The 20,278-nt window shown below is 35.5% G+C and overlaps 1 protein-coding gene across 4 annotated transcripts in view; it reads left to right on the top strand.

Moving 5' to 3' along the window:
- The window catches only part of LOC108912543 (attractin), an 82,673-nt gene extending 78,786 nt beyond the window's left edge, over positions 1-3,887 (top strand). For all 4 annotated transcript variants that reach the window (XM_023456805.1, XM_018717795.2, XM_018717794.2 and 1 more), the window contains one exon: positions 3,335-3,887. In XM_023456805.1, the coding sequence (XP_023312573.1) occupies positions 3,335-3,782 (448 nt within the window). In that variant the 3' untranslated portion in view covers positions 3,783-3,887. The remainder of the gene's footprint in view (positions 1-3,334) is intronic.
- Positions 3,888-20,278: the final 16,391 nt, after the last annotated feature.

Below are 20,278 nucleotides of genomic sequence, written 5' to 3'. Positions count from 1 at the left end.
TTTCTAAAATTTAGATGCTTCAGTGGCGGAGGTACAAGGTATTGGTGGCATATTTTTCTAAATAAAATAGTATGCCACTGCTTTTCTGCCATGATATTTTCGGATTCGCCTTTCAATTTTCTACAAATTACTACTCTCTTATGTTTTTCGAAAAAAGCCTGGTTTTCGAGTAAAACTTAAAAAACTAACTGAAAACACCGGACCTCAATCCACTGGATTTCTTTTTGAGGAGTGCTGTTAAACAGCTGGTATACAGTGAAGAAATTATTACACTTGAGCAGTTAGAAAAAGAATAAATGTTTTTCATCAGATTAAAGCAACAATAAATTTCGAACAAATTACATTTTCATTTCTAAAAAGATGTCGCGCCTGTGATTGTGCAAATGGAGGTATTTTTGAGCATTTACTCAAATAAAATCATTAAAATGATGAAATGATTAATGTTATTAATATCTTTATTCGAATAAATAACCGATGATTAGTACTCGTCATGTCATTTAACCCTTTCGCTGCGCAATACGTCTGAACGTAGCTACCGCGCCGTGCGCGAAAGTTTATCTAGTGCGAATATATACGTCTGGAGCAGTTAGACCACTTATAGTTTTGCATTATGTTGTGTTAAATTACGATTTACGATAAATTCTATGATTTTATTTTAAATAAAATACAGTATATCGACAGCTGTATTAAATAGAAACTGAAAGAGAGATGAAAAATCTTGGCATTATTACCAGTACCTCCTTCCATAAAAATATTTGTCACAATTGCTATTAGCTCCGCCCGCTAAAATTCTCCATACTAATTGCACTAATGCGCATGGTTGCAAATATATACGGTTTGATCAGCCTGATCCAATTTAACTATTCAAGCGAATTAATCTGTCTGGAGCAATTTGAGCCCTATAAATTTTTAACGAATAAATACGTCTGGAGCAGTGAAAGGGTTGAGGAAAAATGTATTCAGTTAGTTATTTAAGTTTTACTAGAAAATCAGGTTTTTTTCGAAAAACATAGAGTAGTAATTTGGAGAAAATTGAAAGACTAATCCGAAAATATCATGGCTGTTACCGTAAAGTAGTGGTGTATGTACTATTTTATTTAGAAAAATATGCCTCCGATACCATGTATCTCCGCCACTGGAGCATGTAAATTTTAGGAAAAGCCCTCAGATTTTGGATAATGTTTACATAAAAAGATGTGCCCAATTTCAAATTATTTCACTTCCTAGTTTTTAAATTACAGTGAAAGTCGATTATAACAACCTTCAAGGGACTGTTTGTTTACGGTTGTTATAACCGATAGACGTAATAAGCAATTACATATATTTTATTTAAAATTTTTATAGAAAAAATTAAAAACTTACAATGTATGTACATGTGTTGCTTTGTGTTCAAAAGATCTCGCACGTATCATTTTCAATTAATTGTTTACGAATAGAGACTACTTTATTTCCATCCTTCCAAATTGTTGAAATCGTAGTGTGACACTCCACATTATTTTGCTTGCTTGCATTAGTTTCTCCGTTTTTTAATCTCTATATTATAGGTATGTGATTTTTCTTCTTTATTAAACACTTTTCTCTTCGATATCCTGATAGAAAGCGGTAATTAATTCATATAATATAACTGTATAAGTAGACAAGTCGTAATTTGTCCCAAATGTAGTAACTGCTGTTACGCGGAAGAGCGGTGCATTGGTTTTAAGGTCATATATCACTATTGGTCACTATAACCGACAAATTCTATGGTAAATACATATAAAAACACGTCACTAAATCCGAAATGTCATAGTAAATTTTTAAAAATGGTATTTCTATAGGGTTAAATCTAGACTTCCAAATTCCGTCGTTATATCCAATATGTCGTACAAAGCGATGTCGTTATAACCAATTTTCACTGTATTTAAAAAAATTAAAAATATTTTTTGAAGTTTAACACCCCGTATCTTTTAACGAAGCTTCCTAGATAAAAACTGTAATAGGAAAGACTCCCCTTAAAATTCACCAAAGAATACGAGGTATCATTTTTGGCCACCATTTGTGAATCGCGCTGAATAATAAAAAAAGCCTTATATCAAATAGTTTTATATTCACCAAGAAAGTGGAACGTCAATTTTGTAGCGAAAAAATAAATCTTGACCTTCAACAGCTCAACCTGTGGACAATTGATGAGTATTGCCAATTGGAACATGTAAATGCATGAAATGAACAAAAAAGAAATAACACATTTTTTATGCAATACTTAACAATTAATTTTGGGCAATTTAATACGATCCTCTTGTTTAATTAAAATAAAAAGTAAACATAAAACTTTAATTAATTAATTTACTACAAATGGTGATGTTTAATTCGAGTAGTAGAAGTAAAGTACAGGGTGTTACCGAAAAGACCACTACAATATTTTAAAGTGGATAGGTTGGATCTCGCCAAACAAAAAAATGCAAACTTGCAGCTTTTATAGAAAATGTTGAAAATGATTCCCAATGACAGGTTGTAGGCGATACGGATGTAACACACAGCATAAAATGCGATGTATGGTGTGAGACGTTCCTATTTGTTGTACAACGCAACTACCACTATTCCCAGGTTGTTCCTCAACAGTAGCTAATATGGCGTCCTCAACGTCGCGGTTAATTTGCAGGCGGTGTATTTCTGCTTGCAACCATTAAACAATGTAAAATAGTAATTACGTGCGGATGACGACGTTGTCTACATTCTCAACAGCAGTAAACGCATTGTTGTTTTCGTTATCTATTGCCGAATTAGTTTAAGAAAGGACTTGAAAAAAGCAAAATAAAAAATAAGAAACACTTGTAATAAAATAGCACTTGACTGTCTCTTATTTTTTAAATTTACACTACGACCAATATTGCATACTCTTCGGTTACTTAAAACAACAAAATATTACAACACAATCTCCATAAACACGGCATCTAAACAACAGAACAATCTTTTTGATACAACTTGACAGCTACAGTCAATGAAACATGAAACCACTGGGCGTTAGACTGGTTAGTTATTTCTTTAATTTAGCAATTTATAAGGCCACGTGATCTCCATTCCACAAGTGTCAGACTATTGTCACTGCGCCTGCAAAGGTTACAGCTCATAGTGCGAACAGGTCCGGCATTAACTTTTGCTTTATGCAATAATTGCCTTATGATAGCATATATTATTTTATTTCATTTACTATCAAGAGTTTTAATTTTCTGCATTGTACACGCCACACCCTGTATATAAGTTGAAAAAGTTATTCCTATGTATGTATTAAAGTAAAAAAATTAAATCAATTTTAAGGTATACTGTTTTATGGTATCTAAATATCTCTATTTTTCAGATGTTTTTTATTACTCCTGCTGGTGGCTGCTATTCTATGGAAAATAAAACAAAGATATGATTTGTATAGAAGGCGTCAACGTTTTTTTGTTGAAATGGAGCAAATGGCATCACGTCCGTTTTCACAAGTATTAGTAGAATTGGAAATTAAAGACAGAATAGAATTAAATATTTGCATAACTGATAAAAAAATAAAAATAAAAGATGTTCCAAGTCCTATAGCGCTAGAACCATGTTACGGTAACAGAGCTGCTGTTTTAAGTTTACTAGTACGACTACCAACAGGTGGAGAAGCATTTACTTCTAAAGGACAATCTGCAGGGCTGGCTGTTGCTAGTGCTTTAGTAACTTTGGGATATCCAAGAAAAATAAGTATGGATCAAATAAAATCTGAAAAATCTGGAAAGCTGAGGAAACTGCAAAGTCAACATCCTGATAGTTGTCTTTAAGACTTCACTTATTTGATCTCAGGAATTAAATTGTGTTTTTAAATACTGTGGCATGTAATTTACTTTGTTTTTTTTAAATATCACTAGAAAAAAACATTTATTAATTACATTTGTACATATATTATTATAATCAAATGTCAATTTATTTAACTATACATATAATAACTTTTTTATCAAATAATGTTTTTTTTCAATTTTCAATAGATGCACTGACACCACTCTAGCAGATAATAATGCTCAATAAATATTTTTCCAGCCAGGAGTGATGTTAACTTTTTGATCTTCTGATTATAAAAATATAAGTAAAATTGTTGCTTATTCATATTGAGAATAAATATTTAATAGTTTAAATAATAAATTATTTTTTTCTCGGTTAATGTAGGAATGCAAATGAACAGACATAATGTCTCATTCATTTAAATGTGTTACTTTACCAAAAGAGTGTAATGGGCACTTCATTGTTCACAGGGAATGTGTCAGTCATTATGTCGCCTGAGCAACTGTGACGGTTATCTCGGGCTACAGTTTCTGTTTACAGCGCAGAAGCACCACTATACCACTATAAGGTAGCTACAATGAAGACACGGTATGTCTAGGGTTCTAGAGTGGTGTAGACTTCACACAGGAATAAGTTACACTTCATAAATGTTTACATTTATTGAAAGTTATCGTACCTAGAGTGGTGTAGACTTCACACAGGAATAAGTTACACTTCATAAATGTTTACATTTATTGAAAGTTATCGTACTATGTATAGTTTGTAAACTATTACTATTATAAAGCTAAGGTTAGGCAATGACAGGCGACTATAGACATGCGCAGGTTATGACTACTACTAGAAACTGTAAAACGGCAGTATGGTGTTAAGCGGTAACCTGACGAAAAACAAAGCACAGCAATTAAGTAACAGGCAAGCGGATTTTACAGCCAGCTAAGTGCAGATACCAGTAGTGAGGAAGCGATCGAGCTAGCAAAATATACTACAGACTTGGTTACTATCTGGTCAATACATAATGATTTTATTTTTTTGGTTCGGCTATGAGTCCGATCGCATGAAGAGATCTACAAATTTCAGCTCCTGCAAGTTTGTCCTTTGTAGTATAGCTGGAAAAAAAATGTGATTAGGTACAACCTGTGTTTCAGCTCATAGAAGGGAAAGGGGAAACGACATCCCATGATCTGAAAACACAGCGAAGTCAAGTACTTATGAAAACAAACGACAATGTACCTAATAACATCGTATGGATAGCTGGAAAGAAATATGATTAAAACAGAGCTTTTACCTAAAACTGTTTACTCACATCCTGTGTTTCCTGCTAGGCACATCTGCTTGGTGAAGTGGTGGATCGGAACTAACTCAGACTCTCGGATAGAATTACTTCGTCAGGTCTCCGGTCAACTCGGGATACTTACGCACGCATTAAGTTTGCGTGGAACTTCCTTATTGGATACGACTTCTCGTTCAGGAACTAAAATTACAGTTCGGCTTGCTATACCAGTGTCTTATTTGCTGGTTGGCGGCTGTGTACTGGTTCTCTTCTGGAGTTAGGAAGTTCTCTCAAAAGGCGGTGTCTGGTGAATAACAGGTCTGCTCGGTTTTTAATTCAGTTTCTATTAGTGGTGTGGTCGGTTATCGCAGCTGCTATACTTTGCGGTCGAAATTATAGACAGTGACTCAGACATAATATAAAAACACTGTTACCATAAACCGTATAAAATATAAAATGATTTTTATTACGGTTCAATATTATTGTCTTGTATTAAATGATGTGCCGCTTTCTATGCATTTCGATAGCATCGATAGTCGTCTATATACTGAGCTACACTGAACGTCAATCTATTTTCTAGGTGTGTCTATTGCACTGAATAAAGAATAGGGAAATGCTTTTTTAGTGCCATAGCGTAAGCGTACGCAAGGAGTGAAATTCCATGGCTATAATAAATTTATAAATTAAAAAAATACAAGCAGGACGTTTTAAAACGTTGTAATAATTAAAATGGATCTAAGTGTCAGTTGTAGCAAATCGTCTGTTGCTCATAAAAATAATAGATGTTATGTTTTATCTTTCTGCCATATTTTCTATATCCTGTTGCTTTCTAGATAGATAAAATAAAATACAGTAGAATAGAATAGAAAATTATTTATACTAGGGACAAATATACATTTGTATAGTACAAGTCAAAAAAGCAAACAATGTCTATAACTAGAGCAAAACTTTAAAAACAGATTCCATAATTATTTATCTAAAAATATGCTCTGTTACATCTTCAATTTGATACGGTTCTACAACAATTAACTTTGTCTTAATAAGTATTTCGCCTTGAAAGTATTAAATGATCTAATCTCTTTCAAGTATTTTGAAAGCAAGTTGTATATTTTTAAGCACTTATAAATACATCCCACTTCCAGTAAAGTTGTCTTGTAACTGGGACAACAGAATTTATCATTAAGTCTCATATTATGCACATTTGGATTTAGACGATTTTCAAACAAAGCCATGTTGCAATAAATAAACTAAACATTCATAAGCTGCCGGTAGCGTCAATAGTTTTAATCGTTTAAAAGTTTCTCGGCATGAAGCTCCTAGTCTTAGGCCTGATAAAATTCTGATTGCTCTCTTCTGAATCACAAATAGATCCCGACTATGTGAACCCCTCCAAAATAAAATTCCATAGGTCATATCAGAATAAAAATGTCGCTAGGATGCAGTAATAAGTGTTTTCTGATCCATCACCTTTTTAAGTTCTTTTAAGTGTATAGCAGATTTTACTTAATTTGCCACAAAGCAGTTGTGCCTGTGCTCTCCAGTCCATATGCTTGTCAATTGTGATCCCCAGAAATTAGTGGTACTTGTATATGCAATGTCAGTATTGTCAATATTTATTTTTTCAGGAAAGTTATGGTTATTTCTGCTATGCCTAAACAAAATACCAGTCAGTAATATGGGGTAATAAATTTGGTGTTTTAAGATTAAGAGCTTCATAGCTCTGTTCCGCAATGAGAATATTTGTATCATCTGCATAATTTGTTAGAGGCACAGATGGATCATTTAAAGAATTTTCTAAATCATTTATATACAAAATAAATAGGATTGGGCCCTGTGGCACTTCTAAACATACAGTTTTAGTTTCAGAAAAATGTTCTATTGACATGTTTTCTGCTAACTTTTTGTGTTCTTTTGGAAAGATATGACTTAAACCAGTCAAGGGCGATACCATGTATGCTCATACTTTGTAATTTGTTAAGAAGAATTTGATGGTTCACACAGTCGAAAGCCTTTGACAAATCAAGAAAAACTATGTATGAGGCAACCATTATCCAAAAAATGTAGAATCCTCTCAACAGAGGCTAAGATAGCAGTTGTAGTTAACTTACCCTTTTGGTAACCATGTAATTGTTAATAATATTGTTAGGTATTAAAAATTGCATCAATTTTCTACACATAATAACTTCACTTAACTTTGAAAAAACAGATAACATGCTAATAGGTCTATAATTTTCAATCAAAAGGGCCTTTCTTATTAGAGGTTTGACAACTGCTATCTTCAATCTCTCCGGGAAAACTGCACACCTCGTAGACTCATTTAGTATATATGTTAAAGATTCCAGAATAGATTAAGCAATTTTTTTCAAAAGTACATTACTTATGTGGTCCTCGCCTGAAGAATACTTATTTTTAAGTCCATTTATACATTCTAGTACTTGCTTTGTAACATCAATTAGAAAGATTGAATTGATATTTTCTGGCATATGTGCAAAGTTGTCATTTATAGGCATATTGTGCACAAGTCGCCAGGTCTCTGAGGAAAAAAATTCATTAAATAAATTACTAGCGTCTTGTGGCGAGGTAACCAATGTACTATTTATTGTGATCCCATTAAAATCATTTGTGGAGGATTTTTTTTACGCCTATGGATTTTCAATCCCCGTACGCCTCATCCTCCTTACTAGTCCAAGAGCTAGCGATGAGTCACTCTCTATAGTTTCGACCACGAAGTATAGACATAATCCTATACAAGTCATAACGAGAGCAAAACAGGCGTCATTTTCGGGGCAGCTCTGCCGGGAATGGTCGGGATAGCCAACATAATTCCTATCATTCTACAGTCGTACGCAGGGCGAGTCCAATCCAAAATTCACCCATGTTTCAAATACTCATAAAAATCCTTTATGCCTCCATGGCGCCAAAGTTCTCGCCAAATTAATAGAAATGGTTCTTGATACAAAGCGTTCAAAAAAATGTATGTTTCCTAAAGTGATAGTGTCCCGTTATGAGTGCTGTCACTCTCCTAAGCCAAATTTTATTCAAACTCAGCAACTCATTTGCTCTTTCCTTCAAAGGATATTCCATGAGCTCCTTAGAATGACTATGCCCTGCCCTTGAAGTCCTGTGTTCTGTCTCAGTCCATTTGCCCATAACCCGCCTGACCACACTGGGAGACGTATCACAGTAGGGCCAATAAACTTTGTTTCAGATGCCTTCCTAGCAAGTTCATCCGCTTTCTTGTTCCCATAAATGCCTTTGTGTCCTGGCACCCAACACAGTCTAACTGGCCAGTTGGTGGCCAGTTCAGTCAGCATTTGTAAACAATCCCACACAAGTTTTGAACTTGTGTATGCCTAAAGCTTTAATTGCAGCTTGACTCTCAGAGATATATACAGGCTGTTACAAATTCGCTTCTCACTACAGGGATCTCGAAAACGGTAAGAGGTACGAAGTAGCTTAAATGGGGACAAAGTTACGTAATCAGGAGACCAACATTATGTCTCTAAAAAATCAAGGCTAACATGTTTAGTTTTCGAAATATTTGAAAAAACCGAAATTATGGAAATCCGTTTTTGTTTCATTTCAGCCTTGTTTGAGGTGATATTGAAAAAAGAACACTTTCTCATGGCCACTTTTTGCCCTCTATCGAATGGCATAATCAATTTTTATATGTAACGTTTCGTCTTTCCAGGACCATCATCAACTTCATTTTTTTAAATACGACCCTAGAAATTTTATTACATTTTTTGCATGCATTCATGACCCCCAATATTGTATTGCCTCAGCCCGGACTAGATTCAGACGTTTTGTCTCGAAAAATTCATCTTCAGTGTATTTGTTCCAAATTTATCTAAATTTTTAGAGGCATACTGTTAGTCCCCTGATTACGCAACTTTGCCCCCATTTAAGCTACTTCGTACCTTTTACCGTTTCCGAGATCCCTGTAGTGAGAAGCGAATTTGTAACAGCCTGTATATGAGTTTGTGTTTATAATCTCTACGTATATTCTCTGAACCTCTGCCAGACATGCCTTGGAATATAATAGGGAACCTCCCCAGACTGTAGCTAGCACTCCATCTTGGTCTGAGTCCATATATCCTTACACAGGATTCAGTTTGAAACTCGTTACATACAAACATAAATCATAAAACCTCACTCGTTTAAAACAAAGTGCAGTGCCTATAGCATATCTTAGATCCCAACAACAAACAATTAGAGCGAGATCATAAACCCAAAGCAAAACCAATCTGTTTACTCCCCAAATCGTATTGTCAAGACTTCAATCTGCCTTGTCCTTGTCCCAAGAGAAATTTGTCCTACTTCTTGGAGAAATATCTCTAAGGAGTACTCAGATTTGGAGACGATTGGCAGTAAGGTTCACACCTTTTTTTTATACCCTTCACCCTTCTAAGCAGTAGGCACATCAAGGCTCTCAGAGGCTCTAACATGCATTTTTCAATACATCATTTGATTAATACAGTGCTCTGCAGTAAATCTAAAAAAATAAAGAGAAAACAATTTTTAGTAACAGTAACATAAAAAATTGAAATTTTTAAATGAAAGGAATTTGATACATATATAATTGTTAGTTTTGTAAAAAAGTATTTATTAGGACAGTATGCATATAACAAAAATAGATAAGTGAGAGTACCATAAACTGACATCATAAAAACTTCATTGTAATTGGGACTGTTGTATGTCAATAAAAAGCTCTGCAAATAAGGAACTCAGAACTGTAATTACATTTAAAAAGTGTAAGTATATATCTACAGTTATTAAAAAAAGTTTCTATATAGTATAGAATTTATAGAATATTGCCAGATGAATGATGATATTGTCCATGATAGACATTTGTTTAGGATAAATCTATACAGGGTGTCCCGAATTTAGGGGGCAATATTTCTACAGAGCGTTCTATGTCGAAAAAGAGCAATTTTTCTTTATATAAACGTGGGTTCAAAAATTCTTCCTAAAGAAATTATAGCCACTTAAAGGGGTCACTCTGATGATGGTTTTTTTCTAAATAACTCCGAAACCAGTTGAGATAATTTATGAAATTTGGTAACTGGTTTAACTCTTACGTGCCCAGTCTGCTACTAAAACAAAATTTACAAATTTTCATCACATACATTCTAACATTGGGGGGAGGGGAGAAAAATTTACCATAACTTCTTTATGCTTTGACGTTTTTGACTTTTGACTGATAAGTATGAAATTTCAGTTTTTTAGTTAAAAAAAGTACTCTTGGTTCAGATTGGTAGAATGTTCTATTTTTGTGTAAAATCCGTTGAAAAATAATGTTACATGTGTTAATCACCAAGAATCGAAAATATTTTTTATCGTCGCAGATTTTGAATAACAAAAATGCGTTTGGCGTCATTTGCATTGACAGTTCAGTTTTTTACTTTTTGCGAATTGTTATCAGTCGAAAATACAACATTTTACAAATGTAGAGATGGCAGATATTCATAATACCCAATTCTGGTCATCCACGGGCAATATGGCGCATAAATTTTCTAAATAGATTTGCAATAAATGTGTGTACATGAATTTTAGGGGACCAGCTACTTGGACCAATTCAGTTTCCCGTTTGTCTGAATGCAGAAAGATACTTTTCTGCAAAATGATGTAAAAGAACTATTGGATGAACACCGTTAAACGTACGCTTAACGTTACACTATAACAAGATGGAGCTCCACCTTACTTTGCCCATAATGTCATAAATTGGTTAAACGATTTCATTTTCCTGGCAGGTGGATAGGTAGAGGTGGCCCCATTCCATGGCCATCTCGATCTCTAGACCTATAACCTATAGATTACTTTCTGTCGGGTAGGATGAAGGCTGTAGTTTCCGTACAGAAATAAATCCTTTGGAAGAATTACAACAGAGGATTCATTTGGCTGCGAATCAATCAGGCAAAATAATTGTGAAGTTTTGAGGTCTTCGCGGACAATTCAACGAGTTGAAAAATTTATTCAGCAAAATGGAAATCTGTTTGAACATTTGCTATAAAAATTACTATTGAGATAAAGATAAGTTTTATTAATAGTGTGGTTTTCAATTATTTTTATTAGTTTATTGTATTACTATTTAATAATTTCAATTGTTTTTTTTTATTTGTCAAATAATAATTTACTAAAAATAATAAATTCCTGTGAAAATAACATTTCGCAAAAAGTAAATAATTGAGCTGTCAATGCAAATAACACCAAACGCATTTTTGTTTTTCACAACCCGCTACGATAGAAAATATTGACAATTTCGATTCCCGGTGATTAACACATGTAACATTATTTTTAAACGGATTTTACACAAAAATGGAACATTCACCAATTCTACCTTTTTTTACTAAAAAACTGAAATTTCATACTTTTCATTCAAAAGTCAAAAAAGTCGAAGCATAAAAAAGTTATGGTAAATTTTATCCCCCTCCCCCCAGTTTTGGAACGTATGTGATGAAAATTTGTAAATTTAATTTTAGTAGAGGACTGAGCACGCAAGAGTTAAGCTAGTAACAAATTTCATAAATGCATCTCAACTTGTTTCGGCGTTGAAGAGAAAAAACCATCATCAGAGTGGCGCCTTTAAGTGGCTATAACTTCCTTAGGAAGAATTTTTGGACCCACGTTTATATAAAGAAAAAGTAATCTTTTTCGACATACAACGCTCTGTAGAAATATTGCCCCCCAAATTCGGGACACTCTGTATAAGCACAGCCAGAATGTCAAGAGTCAGTCGAGAATCAGTGAAGTTTGAGTCGAGTTGCAATGAGTTAGAGCCATAACGTTGCTTTAAAATAATATAAATTAGTGAATTTGATTGTATTGAAAAAAAAAACTAAAATAAGAACATAACTTTAAAGTAGTGAACTTATAAAAACAAAGTGAATCAAATGTAAAAATAAACAAACAAGTTTATCCCAGATATCCAAGAGATCCCAAAAAAGGTGAAAAAATAAGGTCAAATCCAAACAAAATTAAAAAGTTTTCAGGAACCCTCGACGAAGTCATCTTCCATCAGCTGTCAAAGATCGGGCGAGAGTTCCAAGATATAAACTAACCAAAATTAGGCAACATCTATCATATAATCGTGAAGAGAGTGTCACCAAACATTGCAAGATAAGTGGATTCAAAATACCCAGTGGCTCAATCAAGAACCATGGAGAAACGATATGACTCAAGAAACAAGTGAACATAAAGTGACTAATAAATAACAGTGAGTGAAAATAAGAATTCATATTTGTAAATTTAGAATAAGTTTAGCTAGAGCTTAGGGAAAATAGGTTTCGATTGATAATTCGAAATGTTTCCAAATTGTTTTCTTTCAATAAGGTTGTAAATATAATATATAAGAAAAGTTGTTTTTGCAAATAAAATTATATCAAAAAAATAATAATTTAAAATAAATTCAAAAAGTAAAACTTCGAATCAAAGATAGCTTAAAATTTTTTGTCAGTGCCATATTCATTTCGCCGAAGTAACATGGTAGTTTGTACCATCTCGTCATATATACCAGGAGTAATGTCAATTGCATTAGCGGCTTTCTAACTGAATAGTGGAGGCTAGCTAATCTCTTTTGCCCTTCGTAAGCGTTCGGAACAGGATCGGAAATTTAACGGTTTAATTTTGTTTCTGTATTATTTATTTTGGATTAATTTAATATATCTAGCATCGATTGGCCGTTGAAGTAGTACGTCCGTATCTACTTTAACTATTTAAAGTAGATGCTGTAACACATAAATCTAACAACTTGAGATGATTTTACAAAAATATAAATCAGATCAGTAAGCATTTTTATTTTATTTTTAATATGTACGTTTTTTAAAACTGCTAAAATTATTAAGTATTTTAAAGCATAAAATAGTTTTATTTTTTAAAATAATAGAATATTTTTGAAAGTTCAGCATTTCGTCCAAATTGATATCAAAAAAATATAGGGCTTTAAAATAACACGTTGCTAAGCCGTACAGAGGCGGTCTGTTTTACTATATTATTTTCCATAACTTCGTACAATGTGGGTTGATTTAATAAAGTAGTTAATAACGCTTATAGTGCACAGATACAGAGCCTTCATAAATGTTTACAAGCCACGTGACCGTCGAGCATGGGCAACCAACAATTCACGGTTGGTCAAATGAAAATCCCTAAACCTCAGTGGAGCGGTTGAAGAGGTTGCATCCGCTCAAGTGGGCAATAGACAACCATACGAATTGCACATACTTTTTATTACGAATGCGATGAAATCGTAGGGTCCAGGGGCGAAGCCCTGGTCCGGGCCACAGATTTTTATTCAGTTTAAGTTGACATAAATAGCTGTCAACTGTCATTTAAATGTCACTTTTCAAAAATAATATTTTAGAGTTCTAGGTTCTAGCATAGATTTGCGTAGTTTATTTAAATTTTGCATGTTTTATTGTCAATTTTCGAGCGACAACTGTGATTACCTCACGCAAATAAATAGAGGAGGCAAACGCAGCTATTTACTGACCTAAAAAAACGAGCGAAAAGATAGGACTTATCCCTCGTGAGCAGTGGCGGTTTTACCATAAGAGCTGCGGAGCTGCAGAACACATAAAATTTTATGTATTTAATCATATTAAATGTCAACAAAATATTTAAAGAATCCAAATGTACTCGCGCTAAAATAAATCTAGGAGCTTATATTATTATTTATTGCGACGCGAGCTACGCTCTCCTTAATATATGCAACCTCATATACACAATGTGTGGACAGCGAACAATTATATGCGTCCTTTGTTTTTATTGGCTGATCAGGCACGTGACCCAGTACACGGAGATAGGGGCTTTTGCGGCTGCAATAGTCACAGCGCTGCAGTCTGCACTCTGTAGTAAATGCAGTAATATTTCGTACGTGGTATGTGGTGGTTTATTTCTGCGAGCGGCACGTGTGAATATTTTCGTTTAGGCATCTACGGATATTATAGTTATTAAAATGAATAGCGTTTCGTTTAAAAAAAAACTTTGGTTCTCTGCCTTATGAGGATAAACTAAAAATAAAAGAAGTAAAAGTTATAAAAAAACAATAATTTATACACAAAAGCAGAGTGGGTGTGCGGGTGTGATTTAAAATATTCACTGTTTTGTTTTCCGTGCTTACTTTTCGGTGGGGATAAAGCATGGACAATATACAGTGTGAAAGATTTAAGTCATTACGTCTTTAGGTAAAATAAACATAAGAAGTCAGTTAGATTCTGCATATTGGGATAATATACGGAAACATATGAACAGGTAATGAAAAATCGTCATGTATTATTTAAAATCATAGATTGCATAAAATTTTGCGGAGCTTTCGAATTAGCACTTCTCGGACACGACGAGACAGAAAATTCGGACAACCCTGATGTGTTTCGTGGACTCATAAATTTTAGTGTAGATCTTGACGACATTTTAAAAGAACATCTAGCCACATTGGTATGACCGGGATTTTCTGTGATTGTACCGGGAATTAGCTGTATGGTCCCGGATTTCGGATTTGCACGTATAACTCCCGGAATATAATATAATGTACATATATATAAAAAAAGATAAAGAAAAAATCATAACACGCCGAGGAAAATTAAAATTCGTTGAATCGTTGGTAAATTTCACAAACGATTTTTTTTTATAAACAATATTCAATAATTTAATAAAATATATTTAGTTTATTCCAAATTATTATACCATCAGTAGGTAATTCGTAAATGGATATTTCAAAAAGGTATCAATTTCAAAAATCATTCTTGTGAAAATCTGTATTTTTTTTATAAATTCATTGTTCCTTGAAATCAGAAGTGCCAGGAAAACGCGTGACCTTGAAAATTTTAAAATTTTTAGCCTGCGGCGCCATTTACAGACTCCGGGCACTTAATATCCCGGAATTCAATTCAATAAATGTAACAACCCTAAGCAGAACACATTCAATCAATGTTCACGCGCCGCCACTGCTCGTGAGTAATACAAAATTGTTTTTAAAATTGACATGAACTATTGATATTAAACTTAATATAATTTAGTATTAAATACTTCCGAAGTACATATATATATTTTTTTGTTAAAATGCTTTTAACTTTATTTTAACTTTATTAAAAGGAGAAAACTATCAACCTTCACTAAACTTGTTGATGAACAAATAGCACATAATGTGCACATAATGTGAACTTATAAGTTTATTATTTTTTATTTAAATACAGAGTAAAACAAACGTAGACAGTTTACTTTTTATTATAGATAAAATAATATTACGAAAAAGTTACCATTAATTTACAAACCATTGCTCTCCGCTCCAATATAAAATAAATTCAATTTCATAAATTAATAAGCTATATTTCCATATTTGCGATAAAAACATTATATACAGGGTGCGGCATTAGTGCGTCGAAGTACGATATCTCCGTTATTATATAAGATATATCAAAAAAAGTTATTTACAAAAATTGTAGCCAACTTAAAACTGCACATTTTAAAATTATTTTTGTATGTACAGGGTGTTACGTATTACCAGGGTGAACCAAACATACTATTTTTTAAATGGGACACCCTATATATCATTTCCAATTTAGATTAAGATCCAATCTAGATTAAGATCATCTCTTCCAATATAGAGTTTAATTATGTTATACAGGGTATTTCAAAAGTTATGGTCAATTGTATATGAGAATCAGTCCCATTTCAGCGTCCTGTATACCCTAAACAGAACAAATTAACAATAATTTTTTGCAGGCATAACTTTTTGATATTGGTACAGTTTTAGAGAAAGTGCTATTTCTTTATTATTGCAACAGTTAAATATAGGGGGAGCCAAAACTCGAGCACATAATTTTCTCAATTTTTTTTTAAATAAATCACCCTGTAAAATACATTTTTAAAACTATAAATACACTTTATGTTCTTTCATTTTTATAAAGCATTCCTTATAGCTAAAATCATTAATTTCTGAAATATTTACTGTTTAATAACAAAAATAGAGTTTTTAAAAAATTCATATAACAAGTTGGTTAATATTATAAAAATTTCGTCTTAATAACCGATGTTTTGTAATGTTTTATAATAATTTGTCACACTGTCATTTGCCCACGGCCAACTTGTTATAATTGACATTTTTTAAAAACTCGTTTTGTTATTAAATGATAAATATCTCAGAAATTAATGATTTTAGCTATATGCTTTATAAAAATAAGAGAACATAAAATGTATTTTCTGTTTTTAAAATAAAATACAGGGTGATTCATTTAAAAAAATTGAGAAAATTATGTGCTCGAGTTTTGGCTGACCCTATATTCAACTTTTGCAATAATGAAGAAATAGTACTTTGTCGTAAAACTGTACCAATATCAAAAAGTTATGTCTGCAAAAAATTATTGTTAAGTTGTTCTGTTTAGGGTATACAAGACGCTGAAATGGGAATGATTCTTGTATACAATTGACCATAACTTTTGAAATACCCTGTATAACATAATTAAACTCTATATTGGAAGCATGGGCAAGATAAGCTTAATGTAAATTTGAAATAATATATACGGTGTCCCATTTAAAAAAATAGTATGTTTGGTTCACCTCGGTAATACGTAACACCCTGTATATACGAAAATAATTTTAAAATGTGCAGTTTCAAGCTGACTACAATTTTTGTAAACAACTTTTTTGATATTTTCTATAATAATGGAGATATCGTACTTCGACGCACTAATGCCGCACCCTGTATGTACAAAATTATGTGCTTCACTAGCTGCGCACAAATTTACTCCTGTGCATATTTTCGTAGACTTTTTGCAGTTGTTCTGTTATATTTTTAACATCGCTACCCAAACGCCTAGTTTTAAGGGGTGTAAACCGGTTTCTAGAGTTGTTTCAAAATCTTATGAGCTTTGACCTTCATATGCACAGAAACATTATTCCGACCGTCGCACAGTGGGAAATATTGGAAAAAATTCTCGCCACTCGCCAATTTTCATCGTCTCGTCGTGATTTTCTTTTTAATAATCTCGTAATCTGAATTTTCATATTCCGGTGAGGTTTTTTCGAAAAACCCTTTTTTTTAATGCTTAGGGAGCGCTCCTTATTATGACCCTTGATGATATATCTGATGTTTTTTCTTCAAAAACCTAACTCCAAATATATCATCAAGGGTCATAATAATCAATTTTATTAATAGCAGATACTTTTTAAACGTTTTTTTCTACAATTAAACATCGAGTATTTAAAAAATTTTTCTTCGACATTGAGGTTGGGACGCTCTCTAAGCATTAGAAAAAAAGGGTTTTTCGAAAAAACCTCACCGGAATATGAAAATTCAGATTACCACGAAATTATTAAAAAAGACGATGAAAATTGGCGAGTAGCGAGAATTTTTTCCAACTATTTCTCACTGTGCGTCGCCTAAATTAAGCAATAAAAATATATAACGAGCGTTCAAATAAAAACGTGGTCAAGTTGGTTCTGAANTACGCTGCAACGTCCTCGTGGTTCTGCAAGAATTGCAGAAGCACCCTGCCACGCGTGGTGGTGGTCGTGCTGTGCCATTCGGGCGATTTCGCGTTAAAGTCCCCGATGGCTACGGTTTGGGGCCATGTCTCCAGGACCGCGCGTAAATCGTGATCGGTGAGCGGGAGATGAGGGGGCTGATAACAGATCACCATGGCGATGTCTCCGTACCTGCGAGTACGGATTGATACGCCGGCGGCTTCCATGTTTTCTATCTGAGGAACCTGCAACATATGGTGATCTATACCTCTTTTTACGAGCAGGGCCACGCCTCCTCCGTGTCTGTTTCGGTCCCTGCGATACACTAGGTAGCCAGGAATCCTAACAGTGTGTGCGTCCTCTACTTTGGTCTCTTGTATCGCCATCACGTCCACGTCTAGACGGGGCAAGAGCTCCTTGAGTTCGATTTTTCGCCCCCGGAATCCGTCGACATTCCAGGAAGCAATTCTGAGGGACTGCACACTAGTCGGAGGGTCCATTTACTCTTGTAATAGGGATGGCATTTTGCTGAAAAAAGCCGACATCGCGGAGTACATCTCCCGCATCTGTGCCAGCATGCTGGCCACATTTGCGGGTTCCGCACCCCTGTCGGTTTTGGGGCCCCCCTTGTGTGCAGCGGCAGGGGCCTGCTTCGGCCTGGCGGCGTCGGCGAAGCTTTTCGCCGCCGTCACCTTCGGGGGGTGTGCCGACTTGGCCTGTTGTTTGTCGGCTTGGGGGTCTTCTTTGCGCTGTTGCTGCTTCCCTGTCGTCTTTTTAGGGAAGCTTGGGCATCCGCGGTAGCTGGCAGGATGTTCGCCACCGCAATTGGCGCACCTTGCTGGTGTCTCACGTTTTTTGGTGCAGTCTGCCGAGTGGTGACCCTCGCCGCACTTCACGCACTTGACAGCTGCGGTGCACCGGCTCTGCGCGTGACCGAAGCGTTGGCAGCGATGGCACTGCGTCGGCTCGGTTCTCGCCCTCTGCGGTTCCACCCTGACGACTAGGTGGCAGCATCTTGTCACCTTGAGCAGGTCCTCTTGCTCCTGGGGGACTTGTACAAGTACTAGAGGCATGGGGGCCTTGTTCCTCCGGCTCTTCATTCTGAAAACAGAAGTTATTTTGAAGCCCTGTACTTCGAGGTCAGACCGAATTTCCTCGTTGGAAATTCCGTCTGGTAGCCCTCTGATCACGGCCCTCAGCAGCCGCTCGCTTGGGAGAGAGAAGGTGTGAAATTCCTTCCCCTCATCGGCGAGGACACGCGTTAGGCGTCGATAATCATCAGGCGTTTGCGGGTGAATGGCGATGCCTTCACCCGTTAACCTGGCCCTGGTGTAATTTATTTTTCTGTTGGTCAGACTCCTGCTGACCTCAGTCCACTGCTCCTTCTTGCGAAGGATGACAGGCGGTATCCTCTCGGCTTTCTCGGCAGGGGCCGCGCGCTCTGATGTCGTCGCTGGTACGATCTCGGGGACCTTCGCCTGTTCGGCGACAGGTGCTTCGTTCGCTTTTGCTGGCTTCTTTTTAGCCTTGCAGGACTCCTCCTCGGAACCCGACGAGATCCCTGGCTTACCTCGCTTTACCCATTTTGGGGTCTGTTGTCCCTTGAGGGCGTTTAACAGCTCGGCGTGCTGTTCTCGAGACCTCCTTTCAAGGTCGTCGAACGCTTTCCTCTGTTGCCTCAGCTCATCTCTGAGGTCGTCGATAATTTGCCGTAGTCTGGCATTCTCTGCTGCCAGCTCACTCTCACGGCTAGTTGTCTCCACGACCGACCCGGGGATGCTAGGCCTGCTGTCGCCGGCTTCGCTGCCACTCGAGCTGTCGCTGTCCATGGGGGTCGGAGATCTCGACATAGTGCCCTCCTCCCCGGCACCCGAATCTGAAAAATAAATGCCGGCGGTCTTTCTGCCTAGGCTGAGATAACGTCGGTCGTTAGTAGAAATTTTGCAATATAAAATTGCCGAATTCTTTCTATAGATTGCCTTAATAAAGGCCGAATATAGCTTTTGTCTTGTAAAAGACAGGTTTTGTGGGGCTTCCACTTCACTGTTCCTCGCACTGACACTCACTGCTGCACTCACAAACTACGTCCGCGCAGTTCGGCTGCTCGCTTGGAACTTCAAACTGAATCTGAAAAGTATTTTGGTTTATATTTATATCTGCTGCGTGCACTGATCCATGGCGTGTTGTACTTGACCTGTATCGTTTTGGGCCTTGATTTTTCGGAATGAGTCGTGTCCAAATTTCAAGTAGTTCTATCTCTTCGTCTCGATTGAAATTATTTCGATTTTTCGGGATTTTTATTGCCTTCCTTAGAGTATTGGCCAAAATCTTTCTTTCTCGCACTAAAATTATTATGGTATTAGTTACGTGTATTTGCCCCGTGTTTTGCACGTTCTTATTTCTTTAGTGACACTTGCGCTCCTTTAACCTTGTACCGGTGTTTTTCAGTTCAGTGTACAATTTTCGCATATACATAGAATGTTGTATACACCGGGGCCTTGGAGTAGATATTTCCTGCAGCTGGTATTGGGGAAGGCTATCTCTATTTCTTGACGCGTTGTATGATATTAATTTTGTTTTTTTAAGACGTGACCTATCTCTATCAGTACAGCCTTATATATGCGGCAATAGTTATTGCCCTTATCCTCTTAAGTGTCTTTCTGCACTCACTATTGGCTGGAGTGGTATAGTTCTTCCGAAGTCAGTTGAACATGCATAAAAACCGAGCAATCGAATTTAATGTGTTTCACGGGCGTCCCTAAAAAAGTT

Source organism: Anoplophora glabripennis, unplaced genomic scaffold (genome assembly GCF_000390285.2).
Source record: "Anoplophora glabripennis isolate ALB-LARVAE unplaced genomic scaffold, Agla_2.0 scaffold633, whole genome shotgun sequence".
Lineage (NCBI taxonomy): Eukaryota > Metazoa > Arthropoda > Insecta > Coleoptera > Cerambycidae > Anoplophora > Anoplophora glabripennis.
This window is presented reverse-complemented; position numbering and strand designations above follow the sequence as displayed.